The sequence below is a fragment of the Erythrolamprus reginae genome, chromosome 1 (genome assembly GCF_031021105.1).
Source record: "Erythrolamprus reginae isolate rEryReg1 chromosome 1, rEryReg1.hap1, whole genome shotgun sequence".
Lineage (NCBI taxonomy): Eukaryota > Metazoa > Chordata > Lepidosauria > Squamata > Dipsadidae > Erythrolamprus > Erythrolamprus reginae.
The window spans coordinates 356,386,696-356,408,437 of record NC_091950.1 but is presented as its reverse complement, the minus strand read 5'-3'; the positions used below and the strand labels follow the sequence as shown (position 1 = coordinate 356,408,437).

The 21,742-nt window shown below is 38.5% G+C and overlaps 1 protein-coding gene across 2 annotated transcripts in view; it reads right to left on the bottom strand.

The window, feature by feature from the left end:
- Positions 1-8,478: 8,478 nt before the first annotated feature.
- The window catches only part of LCLAT1 (lysocardiolipin acyltransferase 1), a 73,716-nt gene continuing 60,452 nt past the window's right edge, over positions 8,479-21,742 (bottom strand). For both annotated transcript variants that reach the window (XM_070734308.1, XM_070734309.1), the window contains exon 6: positions 8,479-10,335. In XM_070734308.1, coding sequence (XP_070590409.1) covers positions 9,836-10,335 — 500 coding nt within the window. In that variant the 3' untranslated portion in view covers positions 8,479-9,835. The remainder of the gene's footprint in view (positions 10,336-21,742) is intronic.

Sequence of the window (21,742 nt, the reverse complement as noted above, 5' to 3'; positions counted from 1 at the left end):
CCCCCCACAAAATATGGCAGCTCCCACAGACCAGTACTGACCGGACCAGATCCATGACACCATTGTGACATCACCAGCAGGTCACTAACGGTCCAGGCAATCCAGTCTGAACCGGAAGGAACCCACCCCATAGTATCTAAACCTAAACTGCATAGTTGGGGATTTTTTTGTTCCCTAATCAAGGAGGACATGTTTCTTTCATTCATCAGACAAAGTGCTCCCAAATGCTTTGCAGGTCTGCAATGTGAAAGACAGAACCCAGAAGAAATAGGGATGAGAAGGGAAGAGGGTGACTGAAAACAATAGAACTTAAAATATAATCAAGATCTGTTGACCCAGGGAGAATAGATGCCCACTGGTGATGGCTTTCCTTCTTTCCTTATGCCGGCTATGCTGGCTGGAGCATTCTGGGAGTTGAAGTCCACAAGTCTTAAAGTTGCCAGGTTTTAAGACCTCTATGTTACAGTCTGTTGGAATCACTATGCCCTGAAAACAGTTAAGGAGAGAGGAAATGAGTAAAACATGATTCATCTTTATTTTCTTAAGAGATAACAGTTTGTTTGTTTTTTTCCATTTTACTGAATCATGGTGGTCTACTTGATTTCCTGGAGAATATTTTGGTTTCCTGAAGTTCATTTCCTTAAGGTGGGGTGGTGATAAGGGCTGGAACAGAAGAAACTGAAAACCTTGTAACAACATGCAGTGGCTTTATTTTGATTATTAATTTGATTATTTTCCAGCAGGTTGGCTATTTAGATATCCATGAAGACTTTCATAATTGACATTACTGCTAGCAAGCATGGACTGCTTAGTGAGGGCGGATGGAACAAAAGCATAGCCTGGGTGTGTCTATATTGGTGTGGTACTGAAATGATCAGGTAAGCTTTAGGATACAGGAAGAGAGATACAGTGGTACCTCTACCTAAGAACGCTTCTACTTATGAACTTTTCTAGATAAGAACCGGGTGTTCAGGACTTTTTTTGTCTCTTCTCAAGAACCATTTTCCACTTACAAACCCGAGCCTCCGAAACTGTAACCGGAAAAGGCGTGGAGAAGCCTCTGTGGGGTCTCTCTAGGAATCTCCTGGGAGGAAACAGGGCCAGAAAAGGTGGGGAGAAGACTCCATGGGGCCTCTCTAGGAATCTCCTGGGAGGAAACAGGGCCGGAAAAGGTGGGGAGAAGCCTCCATGGGGCCTCTCTAGGAATCTCCTGGGAGGAAACAGAGCCAGAAAAGGTGGGGAGAAGCCTCCATGGGGCTCTCTAGGAATCTCCTGGGAGGAAACGGGGCCGGAAAAGGTGGGGAGAAGCCTCCATGGGGCCTCTCTAGGAATCTCCTGGGAGGAAACAGGGCCAGAAAAGGTGGGGAGAAGCCTCCATGGGGCTCTCTAGGAATCTCCTGGGAGGAAACGGAGCCGGAAAAGGTGGGGAGAAGCCTCCATGGGGCCTCTCTAGGAATCTCCTGGGGGGAAACAGGGCCAGAAAAGGTGTGGAGAAGCCTCCATGGGGCTCTCTAGGAATCTCCTGGGAGAAAACGGGTCCAGAAAAGGTGTGGAGAAGCCTCTATGGGGCCTCTCTAGGAATCTCCTGGGAGGAAACAGGGCCAGAAAAGGTGGGGAGAAGCCTCCATGGGGTTCTCTAGGAATCTCCTGGGAGTAAACAGAGCCGAAAAAGGTGGGGAGAAGCCTCCATGTGGCCTCTCTAGAAATCTCCTGGGAGGAAACAGGGCCACCACCCTCCCTGTGGTTTTCCCAATCACACACATTATTTGCTTTTACATTGATTCCTATGGGAAAAATTGCTTTCTCTTACCAACTTTTCTGCTGAAGAACCTGGTTAGGGAATGAATTAAGTTCGTAAATAGAGGTACCACTGTACTACTGCTTGCTGAAATGCTCGAGGTACATTTGCACCATAGGTATACAGGTCCTGAATCTTAGTTCCTGGCAGGGCAGCTTACGTTTGTCATCTCAAAGTTTTTCCAGTAATGCTCTGAGGTGCTGCCATAGCCACTTTCACTAGCTGTGATTCTTTTGTTAACTGCCTTAATAATAATAATAATAATAATAATAATAATAATAATAATAATAATAATTTATTAGATTTGTATGCCACCCCTCTCCGAAGACTCGGGGCGGCTCACAACAATGATAAAAACAATATTATAGTAGCACAAATCTAATATTAAGAGAAATAACTAAAACCCTATCATATTAAAATCAAACAACACATACATACCAAACATAAATTATAAGGAGCCTTGCCAAATTTAACAGACCTTTATGAATGGGCGAGGGGGAACATCATCATCCTATGTTTGTAACTATCCAATGTTTTCTCACCATTCTCACCCATTTTCCCTCTGTGAAACATCTAATAAAGAGAACCAAGTAGAATAATTGCACAGTGATTGGATTGGAATCCTTCAGGAGCACTTTAAGGCTCCCCAGTGAGATGTGAGCCAGTGCTAAGCTCACAGCTCACTCCTTTAATTATTACACATGGTCATATATCTGCAAAAGTGAGGGCAGGTAGATCTGATTCAATGACATCTTGAACTTAATCTGCTGATTTAGATATGTTCAGGAGTTGCCTAATTTGGATTCATTCAAAGGGAAACTACATTGAATTTGAAACTTTCTGAGGTTTCCTTCGTAATCTAAAAAAGGAGGGAGGGAGGGAAGGAGGGAAGGAAGGAAGGAAGGAAGGAAGGAAGGAAGGAAGGAAGGAAGGACCGACCGATGTGGCACAGTGGGTAGAGTGCGGTACTGCAGGCCACTAAAGCTGACTGCTAGATCTGCAGGTCGGGCGGTTCAAATCTCATCATTGGCTTAAGGTTGACTCAGCCTTCCATTCTTCAAGGTGGGTAAAATGAGGACCAGGATTGTGGGGGCAATAGGCTGGCTCTGTTAAAAAGTACTATTGCTAACATGTTGTAAGCTGCCCTGAGTCTAAGGAGAAAGGCGGCATAAAAATCGAATAAATAGATATCATAATTTCATGGTTGAGACTGGATTTGAATTAGAAACTTTGTTCCTAAACAATCCTCTATGCTGCGTCCAGGCTTCCCTGAGGTCCTGACCAGGACCTTTGCTGATCTTTAAAGCAGTGGTGGGTTGTAGCTGGAGATGTGCAGCTGGGTATCATCAGCATACTGATGATACCTCACCCCATGCCCCTGGATGATCTCACCATACTTCAGTGATTATATGTACTACTGCCTGTATAATAGGCCTTAATTGTTCTTCAAACAGATCTTAGAAATTTCGTATTGGTCAATATATTGTATCCATGCCTAATTTTATATGTAACTTTATTGTTTATTTTTAAATATTATTTGTAATCATTAGCGTGATTCAATCTGTATAGTCTGGAGGACAGAAGGAAAAGGGGGGACATGATCGAAACATTTAAATATGTTAAAGGGTTAAATAAGGTCCAGGAGGGAAGTGTTTTTAATAGGAAAGTGAACACAAGAACAAGGGGACACAATCTGAAGTTAGTTGGGAGAAAGATGAAAAGCAACATGAGAATATAATAATTATAATTAATAATAATTTATTAGATTTGTATGCCCCCCCTCTCCGAAGACTCGGGGCGGCTCACAATAATAAAACAGTGTGACAATGTAAACAAATCTAATATTAAAAAAGCATCTAAAAACCCATCATTTAAAAACCATTCTCAATTCCCCCATGCCTGGCGATATAGGTCAGCCTTAAGTAGTTTGCAAAAGACAAGGAGGGTGGGGGCAGTTCTGATCTCTGGGGGGCAGTTGATTCCAGAGGGCCGGGGCCGCCACAGAGAAGGCTCTTCCCCTGGGGCCCACCAAACGACATTGTTTAGTTGACGGGACCCGGAGAAGGCCAACTCTGTGGGACTTAATCGGCCGCTATAATATTTCAGTAAAATATTATTTTACTGAAAGAGTAGTAGAATCTTGGAACAAACTTCCAGCAGACGTGGTTGGTAAATCCACAGTAACTGAATTTAAACATGCCTGGGATAAACATATATCCATCCTAAGATTAAATACAGGAAATAGTATAAGGGCAGACTAGATGGACCATGAGGTCTTTTTCTGCCGTCAATCTTCTATGTTTCTATGTTAGTAATGTAGAAAACCAACTGTTATATTTGATTCTTTTAGTTGTTTAGACTTTTAAGTTATAATAATTCCTTTGCACACTATTATATTTTATACTGTATCATTTAGTCTCTATGGTTACAATGTCAATATTAGATATAGCATTAGGCGCAAAAAATCAGAAACTAAGGTCATTCAAATTAGTTCAAGTTTAATCAATGCTAGCTCAATACAAAAGTCCGAATTACTAACAGTCAAGGCAAATTGACAATAAATAAGAGTCAATGGAATTCAAGGAGAGCTTGAGGAAATAGCAGGGACATGTTACATCTATCTAAGTAAGGGCCAGATTGTCCTATTGAAATTTTACTGTGACAGTCAGTCAAATATATCTTTTTTTTAAATTTAAGCAATCACTTTGGTCATGCCAAGCCATGAGAAGCATTGTTCTTAACTGTCTCTATAACTGCATGAAATGCTACCTTGATAGAGATTTGCTTTTAATTTTTTTTCTTATCTAAACTATTAAGGATTCTCCTATTCATCCTGGGCCGAAGAATATTTGTTTTCTTGATAAAATGATTTCACTATCATAGGCTTTGCGCTGTTTCCTGGTACATTTACCTAATTATTTCATAGTTTTACTCTTCTTAGAAATACTCCAGGTTTCAAATAAATTTATTTGCTCTATGCATCACTGAGAAAGCTTAATTATTAAATCTGACTACTACTTCTCTAATCCAGCTGACAGAGGTTTGATGTATTATGTGCTCTTTATACTGCTGAAATTAAAATAGTACGTTCTGTTCAATTTGTGTTATTTCAAATGAATTTGTGTAGCTTTCTTCAACACCCAGTATAGCAGTTTTGTTTAGAAATAACAAACTACGTCTATGAGTTTTATTTTGTAATCAGTTGATTAGTTTGTGGGGGAAAGGCAGAATGGGCCTATCAGATTTTCACTAAAAATGGCGTCATCTTTTCAACATTTTTGGATTCTACAAATCCTGTTGACGGATTCTGACTGAAGCTGACATTCCTATCCCTTTAAGTATCAAGCTTCCTTTGGCATCAAGAAGTCTGCATTTGTGTGTTGTATCTATGTGTCATATGAATAGGTGAACTCCATAAATTTAATCCAAGTGTAGAATTAGCTTGAATTGGGGAGATGATTGAGAAACAGACAGATGAGTTTTACATCTACATAATCCCATGTCATTTTGAGCTAAAATAACATCTGTCAAGTGGTGCTAGTTAGTGGTAGTAAAATACATGCCTCAGCTAGAAAAAAAAATCTAGTAGGCAACAATAATGCTTTACCGCATTGCACTGTTGATTGACATACTAACGAGATGGTGCACATTACTTATATACCCAGGGTAATTCAAGTTTGCTTTTTTATTTTGTCCCCTCCCATAACTTGACTCTTGGTCTTAAAACAAAGTAATTGTTCTGTATCTACACAATTTCATATCTGAGGTGAGAATGCCTGGGTTCCAGCCTGTCTCACAATCACCTCAGTTAAACTGTGTGGCCTGCATACTGAAGGGAGTAATCATCATCTGCTCTTCCTGCTGCAGATAGAGTTTTCAGAAGAGTCCTCCAAAGGAGTCTGCTCTAGGAACTCAACTCTTTCTCCATTCTGCTTTTCAGCACTGTGGTCATATTGGACGGGAGAAGGTTGAAATAGGAAGAAAAAGCAGTAAGTGAGTAAGCCATTTCCCATTCCCTTCCATGTTGTTAGCCATGATTGTATCATGTTATATGTATTTTTATTTTTTGAAAAAATACATTTGAAAAAGCAGAAGAAAAGACAATCAATTTCACATGCTGTTGTGCATATTCAACTTTGTTGAATATTCAATGGGAATATTTCATTCATTCTGTTACTTGAGTATTCTCTTTATTTTTTTGAGCAGTATATATTCCGGTCAAAGAAAAACCAGAAAGTTGCCTCTGGAAAAAGAACCTTTGGGACAACCATAAACTGGATGACTGAGAATTTCTATTGACTTCTTGCCAAGGTTGAGAAACACTGTTGTAGAGTATCCTAAAAAAATGTAGGAGTAATTGAAAATGAAGTCAATGAAAATATTAGTTATACTGTAATGTGGCAGTATGCAAATTTTGGATAAGCAAGTATCTTAAATTTTTGAAGAAAAGTTCCTTTAGATAAACTCAGTGTTCTTCCTGTGGAGCATAGACCCAACATTTTATCCATGCTCTGGAACTGAATGGGGTTGTAGCTGGAGTTGTTGGAGTCAGAAGGAGTCGGAAATTGACCATAAGCAGAGCTCTGGAGCTGTTTAATTGCTGCTGCTCTCCCTGCATTTTTAAATATTAATGCAAAACCCAGCATGTAGTTCATTTCATATCAGTAAATCCTTTTGGGGTCTTTATGATCCACTAACACCAGTTAGATAAGATTCATCTTAATACAATACCATGACCAGATTACATTTTTGCCTCCTACTTGAAAGATGAAGCGTAGTAAAGCAGCTGAATAAACAGCAGACATTTCAACTTACTTTGGAATAGTTCTGGAGCCAGAGCAGGAATTCCTGGAGCGTCTGGAGATGGAGCTGAGCATTTATGCAGGGGTGGGCTACTGCCTGGATGGCAGGAACACAGTGGGTTAGCAAAAATGGAGCTCCACCCTAGAACACCCAATTTGCACTGAAAGGTATTGAAAGAAAATTCAGGGTGTCCTGCATAAGCCACGCCCACAGTGTGGTAGTAAAAATGTTGGTAGCCCTTCACTGGGTGTGTGTTCCAGATTGTAGTCAGAGCTGGACTGCTGGAGTCATTCCTGAGCCAGAGTTGTTATCCATTATTGAAAACTGAGCTAAATTACCCAATTTTTCACGTGACCTCCAAGGCACACCCACAAAATAAGCCACACCCACAGAACCAGTAGGGAAAAATTTCACTTTCATCCCTAGTTCACACTTTTAAAAAAAGTACTTTAAAACACCAGGATCAATTCCACACAGTGAAAATTGATGAAACAAACAGGAAACACTGAAATAAATGGCATTATGCGATCAATAAAAAACCTCCAAAGCTAAGTTAGAAAAGTTTCAGTTCATGTCACTTTGCTAGGTGATTCTGAACAAAATCTGTGCATTTAAATGAATTTAAAAATTCATTCCCTCAACATTTCCAAACTTTCATCTTATTATATGCAGATAAAGGTATCAAATATGACAACTATTATGTGAGCTAAATTACAGCCTGGGGTGCAATAACAAACCGTGTTAAACTTTCTAATAAATCCAGCTCAACTGTTCTTGATAGAAGTGGTTGTTCTATTTTCAGAATCGCCTCTTACTCAGTAACAGGAAATTCCAGGAAATTGAAGTCACCCCCACTGTGTTTCGATTATAATTTGCTGACATGTCTAAGACCAGTTACTTTTCGAATGATTTAATAAATAATAACTTCTTTAAATAAGTTTGGGTGAGATAATCTCAGCTCACATATCTTGCAGTCATATAACATCACAATATACTTACTCTTTTAAAGCTGAGAAGCTTAAAAGCAAGTCCAATTGTTAGTAAAAGATTGTAGGGTAGTAGTTATACTTATTTTATGAGCACTGATTGCCGTTAATCTTATGTCAATCTTAGTGTGGCATCTAGTGCAGTGTTTCCCAACCTTGGCAACTTGAAGATATCTGGACTTCAACTCCCAGAATTCCCCAGCCAGCATTTGCTGGCTGGGGAATTCTGGGAATTGAAGTCCAAATATCTTCAAGTTGCCAAGGTTGGGAAACAGTGATCTAGTGCAATGATGGCACATGGAGCCATATCTGAGGGCATGAGACACATTGCCCTATGTCACCTCCAGCGCATTCTGGCCAGCTTATTTTCGGCCTTCTCTTCGGCCGTTTTTGCTCTCCCCAGGCTTCAGGAAAGCCTCCTGAACTCTGGAGACAGTGAAAAATGGCCTAACGGGCCTACTGGAAATCCGGAAGCTTCAGTGAGGCCTTTGCACATGCACGGGGGCCAGCACAGGGATTGTGTGCATGTATGGGGGAGAGCATTGCCTTATTGGTGTGGGCACACATATGTACACTATGGCATGTGTGCGCACCCTTTTGGCACCCAAGCTGAAAAAGGTTGGCCATCACTGATCTAGTGTACGATGGGCCCTTTTGATTGGGGAGGTGGAGAAGAAGAGACTATGATTCCTTCTCAGACTGGAGAGGTAGGATGTTAGTGGACCCCGGTATATGTGTCCTATTCAAGACAAGAGTTTTGTGAGGAATCTTGGTTGGAGTTCTCTTTTAAGGTCTGCATTGCCTTATAACTTTTATAGTGCGTTATGTTGTAATGTGTTTTGCTAGCTACCCAGGTTAAGTTGTAAAGTCATATCACTTAAATAGTACCCATTTGCGTTTAAAATTCTTTATTGTTGCTCTAGAGTAAATATTTTTTATGGCTAACACAGTGACATTTCGATAACATTGGTAATCTAAGACCAGTTTACAGACCTTTCATATGCCAGTAGCTCTTAATACAATTTATTTATAAAATGGTTGTGTGAAAACTTACTATAGGGGCGACAGGGGTTGAAATAGATGTGGAAGTAAGCCGTGGCATTTAACATGTTGAACATATAGCTTCTATCTCTGGCATTACTAACATTCAGAGAAACGTCTTGGCCTGTTGTATTAAGTGTAAAAGATGGGTGAATTTCAGCCAGTTCAAGATTTTACCCTAATTCCATCAAAAAATAGGAGAGAAGATGTTCAGCCATAAAAAGGGTCCAATTAGGAAATCTGGAAAAAAGAAAATTGATTACATGGAGTAGAAGCCTCATAAACATCCCTCAGTTTCCATGCTAAAAGTATTCTCCTAATTCAGATTTTGGAAAAGGAGACAAAACATTAATTGAAAAACCTTAATGTTTCTTATAGTAATAATCCAATGGGGCAATTTTTAACATTATTTTTATTTTCATATCATGGGGAAATTAACTTCAATACTTCCCCCAGTTTTAGGTTGTTTTGCCTGAGCATTTAGCAGTTAGGTTTGCAAACCTGAAGTGGAGATGGACTATGATTTCACCATATGACAAACAATTCACAGGAATGGAATCCTAAAGATGATTCACGACTTGCAAAAAGGACAGTGGGGTCCAGCTCAGTTACCTTTACTAGCACCTTTACTTAGAGGTAAGCCTTATTGACTTTTGCATTCCCTCCCCCTCATTCATCCAACTTTAGGCCCTGGGTTTTGTTTTCTCTTTTAGCAGATCAAAACATTTGTTGATTCTGATGACAATAATTGCACCAGATATTTAACTCTCTGTAAGGTATAAAGGTAGAGCAATGAAGACAGTCAACTATTAATAGAGTAATAAACTGGGACTTTAAATTTCACACATTATTTATAGCAAGGCACTGTAAGAATCACAGTCCATGACTTTTAGCTCCCTAATTTGCCCAGCAATTTAGAGCTATGCAGTTAAACAATTCAATGGATATAAACTTTGATCAGTCAGCAAATGCTTTTCCAGCGATGCTGCAGAGTCTAGCTGCAAGAGGAACATTGATACATTCAAAAATTAAAAATTCAATATGAACTTTTGTCCTTTACAAGAAGTGTGTACAGAGCATTAACCAAAACAGCATTAATAAAAATTAATTCCCATGCAAAATTTCCTTCCACTATGAAAAATTTATGGCACATCTGAAAAGTGCTCACAAACATCACCCGTCCAAACAGTACATACGCCAATTAAATTTAATATCTATTTACGTTGGATAACCTGCGTCTATTAAAAAATTGATGACATGCAAGTTCTATCAATTCAAGTCCACCAAACAGCTTTTCTTGCACAGAGAAAATGACAACTACAATCACAAAATACCATCGTACAAAGTTGTACATGTATAACAGTGCAAATGCAGAGAGTGTGAAAAATGTCCAGTACAGGAGGGAAATGCACTTAACAACCAAGACCCTGAGCTCAGATTTACAGGGTGGGATTTTGCTTCTCCCTGACACATCAAAGTATTTTTTGCCTTCATAGAACTGGCGCAGCCGTTCTTCTTTTTCTTCCCAGCGCTTCTGACACCAAAGTTGCAAGTCTTCCGAAGAGGTTGGCAGGGAATCTACAGAGTATCTGCAGACGTGAAAATGAATTTCCTTGGGAAAATTTCCACGTAGAAGGTGTTTCTCAGTTTGTGGAATGTTTTGAGGATATGCCACTGTTATGTCATGAACAGCATCAAGGTTATTACCTAGGAAGAAATATAATTATAGTTGTTATTATAATCATAATACCATCCTCTCCACCCCTTTCTCTCTCTCTGGCAAGCATACCTAACGTTCCTGCCTCCTATTTTCCCCACAGCAACCACACAAAGAGATGGATTGAGATGAGAGAGAGTGATGAGCCCAAAGTCACCCAGCCAGCTTTCATATACAGTAGCTGTAAAGTCCAGACAGGCAGAAAAAAAATTGCCAAAGGCTGCCTAGTTTGTAGCAGCAATCTGATCTAGTGGCTTAAAGATGTGCTAAATCAGAAAGGTTAATTAGGTTCTTCAATGTAGGACTGGCAGATTCAAATATTTCCAGAAAACTCCCAATTAAGGTATGACAGATAATGCTAGAAGCACAAAGAACAACCACCTAAATTGCACAACTTCATTCCACTAGCAGGTCTAGGATAACTTGCTACAGCCCTAGAAAAGTGACTGTCATCCTTATGGGTATATTTTGAAGATGGCTCAGAAATTATAGCTGGTGCAAACTAAGTGGACAGATTGTAGAACAAAGCCTATTTAAAAAAAAAATTTTTTTTAACTGATTTTCTATTAAAGACATTTCCTAGTGCTTAATAAATATTGTATTGTCTGGGTATATAATTTGCTTAACAATACAAATTACATTCTTAATCTCCGTCCCCTTTTTTTCAACCATTGGTAAAATAAATACCATGTTTGATAATATTCTACATTCCCTTTCTGTTTAATTTTCAATGTCAATCTATCAATTTATGCACAATCTAGTATTTTCTTGACTATTTCTTCATCTTGTGGCATATCTTCATTTTTTCCAATATTGTGCAAAAATAAAGCTTGCTGCTCTTAAGACATGTAATATTAAATACATACTTAGGTTTTTCTGATATTATACCTAATAAAAACAGTTCAGGTTTACAATTTACATGTTTTCATATCATCTTTTCTGATCACCTATGTATCTTTGCCCATTGTTTTTTTGCTTTGACAAGCAAAAAGAACAAAGAACAAAGCCTATTCTGAGGTTTCTACACCAGGGCTCTCTAAACTGGCTGGCTGACGAATTCTGGGAGTTGAAGTTCACAAATCTTAAAAGTTGCTAAGTTTGGAGAGCTCTGTTCTACACCGTCTACCTGTTGGCAAATTCTGGACAGCTCCCAATCAAAAATTAAAGCAAACATAAAAACTACATTAAAACTGTAGTTTTAATCTGTTCTACGTTAAGCATCCAATATGCTATCATCTTGTCTTATTGCAAGTCTTCAGTGCTTTATGACCAATGAACATCGGGGGGAATATTGTTCCATAGGGCAGGGGCTGCCATAGATTCTCTCCTTATTGGAATTTGGAACTTTTAAAGAGCGTTATGGCTCCGCAGCTGCATCACTCCCGCCAAGAGTGTGAAGCTTAGCTCAGCCCAGCCCAGTGCAGTCTAGTTAGCATGGCACAAAGGGATTTATTTTTATTTTCTTTGGGACACACCGAGGTTTTCAGATTGCTTTCAACCCTGCACCACAAAATCCAGCCAGGCTGCCTGGTCAGCAGTTGGAGGAAGAGGTTGGTGAAGGTCAACTGGCAGAACATATGACATAACATAACATTAGCTCCATCATGCAGCCATTGTTGGTACTTCACGAATCCTTTGATTCAGGTGTAGGGCATAAGGCACAGGGCCTGATATCCTTTATAACATGAAGTAGCTGATCAGAGTGCAGTCTATATAAATTCTGAAAATGACAGGTATTTAAATTCACAAGACGATAGGGAAGAAGAAAAGAGCTTATAGCGTCTAACTGGATGGCACTAAAACAGTTTCTGCCATACCAAAATGCACAAGTGGACAAATCTTATTATGTTCAATTAACCCAGTACTCTGGGAGCCTCCTTAATCTGAAAAGGATTTAATGAAAAGTCTTGGCTTCAATAAACACTCTTTAATCATGAGTAATATTTATTCACAAAGAATTTGTTTCAGGATTAACCTGAGACCTGCGGGAAACCAAATATATCAATATAATAATGGAATGCCTAATTAGAAAATAATTGATTCCTAAATGTAATATACTGCTTTGTAGCACACGTAATTATTTAGTACAATTGCTTTTAAGTTGTTGCATCTGGCAATAAAAAATGCAACTCTGTAAAAGAGAGAAAGGATTGGAATTAGCATTATGTCTTACTGAAAATCGTTGGTTAAATAATAATAATAATAATAATAATAATAATAATAATAATAAATCTTATTATTATTATTATTATTATTATTATTATTATTATTATTAATTATTTATTAGATTTGTATGCTGCCCCTCTCCGCAGACGCGGGGCGGCTCACAACAGTGATAAAAACAATATACAATGACAAATCTAACATCAAAGTCTAAAATAACAGTTTTACATTAAAAAATTAGATATTGCTCCTTGTTTAAAAGGTACAGTCTTCGGTTAACGGCAGTAATTGGGATGGAATTTCTAAGCAATGCGGTCGAAAGTGCAATGTTATATGACCACATAATTCAGTGACAGAAATCAGGTAGTCCTTGTTGTCATTAACGAAACCTCACTGGTTATTCGGTGAGGACACAAGCCAAGCCAAGCTTGCAGTCCCAACCCTTGATAAAGTAAGGGACGGCATCGTCTGCCCCTTGAACTTCCCCACCCATTTATTTCTATTTCAGCACTTTTGTCCCCTCCCATCTCCTGCCACTATGCCCTGCCTGCCGCTGCCATGCCCACCACACTGCGTGCCACCAATGTACCAGCTGGAGCTTTCTTTCATTCTGGTGAAGTCAGAGCTTCTCTTACACCCTGCCCAGGGCCTCCATTCGTATGCCAATCAGGCCTTCTGCTCATGTCTCACCCAGGCCTTCTTTCACTTCTTTTAGGGATAACTGACAGCTTATATGCTGAATTTGGCCTGAAAAGGAATTTGACCAGTCCAAAATGTTTGACTAGACATGCTTGCTCACCGCTGCATTCTTAAACACCATCTTAGTATCTTACAGAATTCAAAATGTGTATGTACTCGGGTGTCGGAGGTGAATTGTGCATTACTGTGGTTTGCTCTAATTCTAATTAGAATTGGATCTCTCAAGCTATGTTTCTATGCATTTTCCTAAAAGTAAATCTTAGCAAACACTGAGATTGTCCATCATAAGACAACTATGTAGTTATGAACTCAATGTTGCAATAGCTAATTGCTCTCTTAAGGTTGCATAGTTCCATCACTCTGGTATCAACATGTTAGCAAAGCAGGTAAATCTAAAGTAGGAATTAAATATCAGGTAGCTAAATTTAATTTCAAATTCAAAGATACTTTTACAAAAAAAACTTTATCGACAGATTCTGTTAGAAAGGCTTTTAAGATTTATTCCTTTATAACATTCGTGCAAAGCTTTTATAGTCATACTTTTACATAATTTCATTCATTTATTTTACAAATTTTAAAAAAATTATGTAATTTCATAAAGTACTTAAACATAGTTATGCAATTGAAGTTCTTATCATAAATATGTTTTACTGTGTGTGGATGTAAAAAAGAGAAGTTTATATAAGTGTGCCTAAAGAATCAGAAGAGAGCTGGAAGGGACCATAGAGGTTTTCTAGTCCAGCCCCTGCACAAGCAGGAAATCCTATACCAGTGGTGGTGAACCTTTTTCCCCTCACACTCATAATTCAAGGCCTGGAGAGGGTGAAAACAGCTTCCCCTGCCCCCCCACCCCCTGGATGTCCTCTGAAGTCCAGAAAGGCTTGTTTCCCAACTTCTGTTGAGCCCAGTAGGCTCATGTTTTCCCCTCTCCAGGCTCCAATGGTTTCCGTGGAGCCAGGGTAAAAACGCCTTCCACCATCGTCCCCCCCAAGAGGGTCAAAAACACCATCCTAGAGCCTCTTGAGAGCCAAAAATCAGCTGGCCAGCACACGTTCATGCTGGAGCTGAGCTACGGCAACGGCTCATGTGTCAGCAAATATAGCTCTGCGTGCCACCTGTGGCACCCATGCCATATGTTCAACATCACTGTTCTATACCATTTTACATAAGTGGCTGTCCAGTCTCTTTTTAAAAATATCCAGTGATGAAACACCCACAATGTCTAAAGGCAAGCTGGTCAATTGTCCTCACTGTTAATAAGTTTCTTCTCAATTCCAGATTGCTTTTCTCCTTGATTAATTTCCATTCATTGTTTCTTGTCTGTCAATTCTGTCAATTGTTTCTTGTCTTATCTATCTGTCAATTCTTGTTGGTTATGACCTATAAAGCCCTTCATGGCACCGGACCAGATTATCTCAGGGACCGCCTTCTGCTGCACGAATCCCAGCAACCAGTTAGGTCCCACAGAGTGGATCTTCTCCGGGTCCCGTCAACTAAAGAATGTCGCTTGGCGGGACCCAGGGGAAGAGCCTTCTCTGTGGTGGCCCTGGCCCTCTGGAACCAACTCCCCCCAAAGATTAGAATTGCCCCCACCCTCCTTGCCTTTCGTAAGCTGCTTAAAACCCACCTCTGCCGTCAGGCATGGGGGAATTGATATCCTCTTCCCCCTAGGCCTTTACAATTCTATGCATGGTATGTATGTATGTATGTTTGGTTTTTTATATTAATGGGTTTTTAATTGTTTCTAACATCAGACTACTATTGTACACTGCTTTATTGTTGCTGTTAGCCGCCCCGAGTCTCCGGAGAGGGGTGGCATACAAATCCAATAAATAAATAAATAAATAAATAAATTCTATTTATTTATCCATAACTATGCACTAAAAGACACATTCATGACTTACGTTGTGTAAAGGACAAGTGCATACATTGTTAGGGTATTTTTACAGATGGCAAAGAACAGCATTTAGAATCACCTATTTATAGTAGATGACCTTTTAGACAATATTCAATGTGAAACAAAATTGATCAGATTCTAGGTCAGACTCAAAAATAACCCAATTTTTAAATGTATTGTTAAAATGTCAAATACATCTATTGTTTAAAGTACTTAAGAGTGTCCCAGATTAAGTAAAAATCTTCTATTTAAAACATTTTAAATGGAAGATTACTACTTGAGGAAGTGGATGGGGAGGACGAAAAGGAGTCAATAATTTTTTAATATTTAAAATCCAGAAAAAGTTTATTTTAAAAATTTACCCTAGAATTATTATGTTTCTCATGCTTAAATAAGAGTGCATCAAACACTGATTTTCACAGAAAAGTATCTTGTACTATATATAATCTAAAATTGCCTTTCATAATTTAGGTCAAGAGGGCATCACTGCATCAGTATAATAGTTCTCTAATGCTAATATCTCAGGGACCACTTTCTGCTGCATGAATGCCAGCGATCAGTTAGGTCCCACAGAGTGGGTCTTCTCCGGGTCACGTCAACTAAACAATGTTGCTTGGCGAAGAGCCTTCTCTGTGGCGGCCCCGGCCCTCTGGAACCAACTCCCCCCAGAGATTAGAATTGCCCCCACCCTCCTTGCCTTTCGTAAGCTTCTTAAAACCTACCTCTGCCGCCAGGCATGGGGGAACTGAGATACTCTTTCCCCCTAGGCCTTTACAATTTTATGCATGGTATGTCTGTATGTATGTTTGGTTTTATAATAAGGGTTTTTAACTGTTTTAATACTGGATTGTTATATGCTGTTTTTATTACTGTTGTTAGCCGCCCCGAGTCTACGGAGAGGGGTGGCATACAAATCCAATAAATAAATAAATAAATAAAATAAATAAGTAATCAGGGGTCTCCACCTCTGTTTGACAAAAGGGAGGACAATATTCAAGAACATTTTTACATTTAAAAAGGTAACTGGAGGGAGCCAAATATTGGATAGCATGGAAATAAGTGACAAGGGGAAGCATTTCTTATTTTTTCAACACCCTAGGACCAGCAGCAATCCAAATGAAATGGACTAAAATAAATATGCCTGAATTGTTCTTTGCTTGCAGCCTCAATAGGAAAAAAACAGAAAAGAAACAAGGAAATAAGTCACCTAGGAGTCATCTACAACACAGGTCACTAACTGGTGATACACGGACCACTGGTGGTCCATGAGAATATTTTTGGGGTCCATGATGCACCTGGGTGGAGGAACTGCCCCAAAATGACTAATGGCCAGTCCTGTAAGGGAAGCTCTGGAATATGAGACCGTCAAGGCAACTCAGGGTTGGGTTGGAAATCTCCACTGTAAACTATGTGAAACTTGCAACTTTGCAGCAAATATCTCGCTGGCCGGAATGAGGCAATAGTGCAAGGGGAGGACACAGACAGGTAGAAGCAACAGATGTCACTGCTTATTCTCCCCCCTGCTGTGGCTTCCTGTTGGCTCAACACACCAGTGGCTGACCCTCCACTAGCCCTTCCTTCTGAGTCACTCCTCACCTGGCCTGAGAAGGGAAGGGCAGGGATGGAGATTTGCTCCAAATTCCAGAGTGAGAGCAAAGCTCATCTCTTGCTGGGTATTGTGGGCATTTCTTGGTGCTCTGGCGTCTCTGAGGGAGACGCTGGAGGATCAGAATGAGAGAGACACACATAGAGAGATAGAGAGAAAAAGATGACACAGAGAGAAAGATAGGGGAAGAGAAAGAACGAGAGGGGGAAGAGAAAGAGAGAAAGAGAGAGAGAGAAAGAAAGACAGATAAAGAGAGAGGGGAACAGGGTGTGGGGAGAGAATGATGGGAAAGAAGGGGGAGAGAAAGAGGTGAGAGAGACAGACAATGAGAGGGGGAGAGAGAGATGAGCAAGAGGGGGAGAGAGAGAGAGGGGGGAGGGAAAGAGAGATGGGGAGAGAATGCCTGAAGGACCCCATCGCTGGGAGTCCAGGTGCTTCAGCAAGCACTGGATTCATATTAGTGGTCTACGGGATTTAAAATTGCGAATGTATTGGTCGCTGAGGTCCAAAAGGTTGGGGACCCCTGATCTACAACATAGAATGTAGCAACTGTACGTAGGACAAAAAAATGGAAGACTAGCAGAGTGTATCCATGAACTCTAAATAGCAATCACATATGACAAAACAACTCCTTAATTTCACAACACACGGACAAACACAAACAGTTTTAATGGGAAATTAAGCATCCTAGATCAAGCCAAGTCCAAAAACGCCAGATAATTCCTGGAAGTCCGGCACTCGGCCATCAACAGGTACATAGAGATAAACAATATCTACATACCATTCAAAAGAGGCAATTAAAACTTCACAAAGAAAACAAAGCAACTAAAAACACATCCCTGCCAGTAATCAACACCCATATGAGCAGTATACTAGACCAACAATCATGAAGTAAACAGTACTCTAATTAAGGAACTACCAATGCAGACAACAAGTTAACAGTTAAGAACAGCCTAATCAAGGGACTACCAAGAGCACGCTAACCAATGCTGATAGGGCAAGCCATTAGTATTCAATAGCAGTAACAATATCACTTAAGACTTATATACCACTTTGTAAGGCTTCTACAGTTATCGCTAAACATTTTTTAGAGTCAGCATATTGCTGCTAACAATCTGGGTCCTCAGTTTACCAACCGCTGAAGGATGGAAGGCTGAGTCAACCTTGAGCTAGTCCGGATCTCACAGAGAAGGGTTTTTAGTCTTGCAAGCTTAATGTTAGTTTAGTCTTGGAGGCGGCATTCATCCAGATATTAATTGCAGAGGAACAATGACAAAACAATGTTTTGTTTCCATGCCTTGCTTGTGATCACTACAGACCACTATGAAATATAAAATATTGAATTAATACGGTTGATGAAGGCCAGGTTCATCAGGGTTATTCCCATATTTCTCAAATTCTTGTTTTTCCTCCAGAAAGCTAGAGGAATGAAAAGAACATTAGAAATTGTGAAGGGAAGGTTGTGCATAACTGTATACACTTATTTTGCTATCCCCACAATTACACGTTGGCAATGAAATAGATAGGGAGAAGGCTGGAGGTTTGTATAGCCTACTGATTTGGGAACAATTTTTATTTAATAGTTTTATAAGTGAAATCAGACATATTAATTAGCTATCAGAATTATTTTTATTTATTTTATACAATTTATATATTGTCTGGCTTCCAAGACTGATATTTAAATTAGAATTACAGTAATGAACTTTCTCCAACAAATCATTAACAACATATACTGTCTAGACTCTTCCAATCAGACTTTAGGAATAAAAATAGTTAATATGGGTTCTTAAAATTATTATTTTAGTTCAGTGATCCATCTTTGTTATCACATCAAAATAATAAAAGAAAACAGATATTTTGTTAATTATTAATACAGGAGCCTCATTAGGTCCTTTTAAAGGGCTTCCTGTTTCAAGGATTATATATTTGTCTAATGTCTTCAATGTCCTTTCAGAGTGCTAAAAAAAGAAACAGCAAAACAAAGCAAAAACCCTGATGGAAATTAAAAAGAAATATGGAGTAGTGATTTATTTAGAACAGGAGAGGGGTGAGCGACAGTAGCAGAAAGTGTCCTGCAGCAGCACGTTTTACAAAAGGAATTAAAGCCATGAAATTAACATTTTAATGAAGCAGAGAGACTACTGACGTCAAGACTAACTCACTGATTGCTGCTTCCAGGTGGCCTAATGAGATGAAAATGAAGTTTATACCCTCAGCTAGTTTTAGCCAGGCTTGTTTAGTGACTATGATTGAATTTAAATGAGAAGACACTTCTGTGTACAAACATGTCTAGGCTGGTTAGTGCTTGCTTAAACTTAAAGATAACAAAAGCTTAAATTAACAATACTTCAGTTAACAAACATTGACATTAAAGCTGTAAGCATTATTCTTAAAAAAACAAATAAATAGATGATAGATAGATAGATAGATAGATAGACAGACAGACAGACAGACAGACAGACAGACAGACAGTAAGTCTACATGTGTGTAACTATTTATGGTGGCTAACCTTGCAGAAGGTATCATTTAAGGTACATAACACAAAGGTATCAACTAAATGCTCCCAAAACACAAGGAGAATAGGAATTAAAAGGGCAAGTGTGATTCAGTGTATGGTAAATAAAGATCATCACCACAGTAATAACATTTCTACAAGATTAGTAGTTGGGCCATCATATTGTGAAAAGATCTTGTAGTACGGGAAAAACTGTAAAGAGGAAATTGTTGTAGCTTCTATTTTTGCTAAAAGATAGATACAGAAAAACAAAAGCAAAAACAAAAGAAAATAAATTTGCCCTTCTCTCTAATAGGTCTCAAATATAGGTAGTGTAATGTTAAATCAGATCAAATTAAGTGTTTCTTCTCAAATCATTTAGGGAAGCAGTTAGTTCCCGTCAAATGTACTGAGGGTCACCAAGATGAACATAAACAATTTTTTAAAAAATTGTGAAAATATTTACTGAATACAAGTATTGTGATATTCATGAATATCCATGAATATTGTTGTGAAAATGTTTACGGATCCCTCGCATCCTGGACATAAATTGTTTCAACCCCTACCCTCAAAATGTCGCTACAGAGCACTGCACACAAAGACAACTAGACACAAGAAGAGTTTTTTTCCTGAACGTCATCACTCTGCTAAACAAATAATTCCCTCAACACTGTCAAACTATCCACCAAGGCTACATTACTATTAGTCTTCTCCTATCACCCACTTCCTCCCACTTATGACTATAAGACTGTAACTTGTTACTTGTATCGTTATGATGTATATTAACATTGTTTCCTGATTGCTTATTTGTACCCTATGAGAATCCTCAAGTGTTGTACCTCATGATTCTTGAGAAATGTATATTTTCTTTTATGTACACTAACAGCATATGCACCAAAAGACAAATTCCTTGTGTGTCCAATCATACTTGACCAATAAATAATTCTATTCTACTCTACTCTACTCTAAAAGGGGGCTGGATAAATTCTTGGAGGACAAAATTGCTATTTGTCAAATGCCATTTTAGAAGTCAGTTATTAAGATTACTTAATAGTTCCGGTGCATGTGGTTTAAAATGACTACCAAAGAATCAGTAGAAAAACATTTTAGTGGTAGTTTCCTTGATTCCAGCTATTTTATTTTTCATAACAGGTATTTGGTATTTTAAAACCTCATTTAATGGACAAATCTCTAACCTTTATAACTTAAGCCCTTGGGTAATCAGAAATTCCTTCCTATATTTTAAAATCAGTAGATTTTATACTTAAAAATACATTTTATTGTAATAAGCTTTTTCTATTTGTCTATTATAATTATAGTTTCTATCTTTCCATATAGAGTTCTCTGGATTCTGCAAGAATTACATTTATCTTCTATAAATTGGATACTAATAATACTTCAACATTACTTCATCTCTGAATGTCATTTTTTCCAACCACATGAATACTTAACACCAATCAACTCTCTTATGTTTTAGAGATAAATCTTGAGTGAACACTAAAGATGCTTAACTACCTACTGAAAAAAATCCATGTTTAGGATTCATATAGTACACTGAATCATAAACAAATACATTGACAATCACCTATTAAAAAAACAAATTTAAAACTCATCAAGCTATGTGAATGGAAAATAATGTGTGATACTGTTCTGTAATTGCTGAAAAATTCTCTCAGACATAGATACAAAATTATAGTAGGAAAGATTGCTTACAGTAGGAAAGGAAGCTATATTGAACAATCCAAGTTTAATAATAAATAAAGTTTGAAGTCTATTATTTAAATCCAGTATTAAAAATGTATTTCCTTCATCATACAAATAGCTGGATCCTTGGCAAGCACTGCCTGCATTCTAAAGTCATACGGTAAATGCTAACAATGTGGAAAATTGCAGTTAAAACTAGTTAAAAGTAGTTCCAGAAATACCTTCAGAAATACCCCATTGTTTTTAGGAAGCAATTAACTTACCTTTCTATTTATAACATTCCCTTCTACATTACACTGATTCACTGTCAAAGTTCAGTTTTGGTCAAAAGTAGACAATCTAATACATGTATCAGGCTGTTACCAAACCAAAGATCTGATAGAAACTGTATATCCACTTTAAAAAAAAATGCTTGAACAGGAAAAAACAAGACAGAAAAAATTAACACTGATTACTAAAAGCAAAGTTTGCATTTGATGCTGTTGCTCAAATTCTTTCTAAGCTGACTATGATCTTTCTTAGCTGACAATGCAGACGGCAATATATTTGTTGTGGTTAATTGCAAAGTCATGTCCAACCGTGGACAGCATTCCTCCAGGCCTTCCTCTTCTCTACCATCTCTCAGAGTCCATTTAAGCTCACGCCGACTGCTTCAATGACTCCATCCAGCCACCTCATTCTCTGTTGTCCCCTTCTTTTGTCCTCAATCTTTCCCAGTATTAGGTTCTTCTCCAATGAGTCCTTCCTTCTCATTAGGTCATCAAAATATTTGAGTTTCATCTTCAGAATCTGGCCTTCTAAAGAGCAGTCAGGGTTGATCTTCTCTAGGACTGA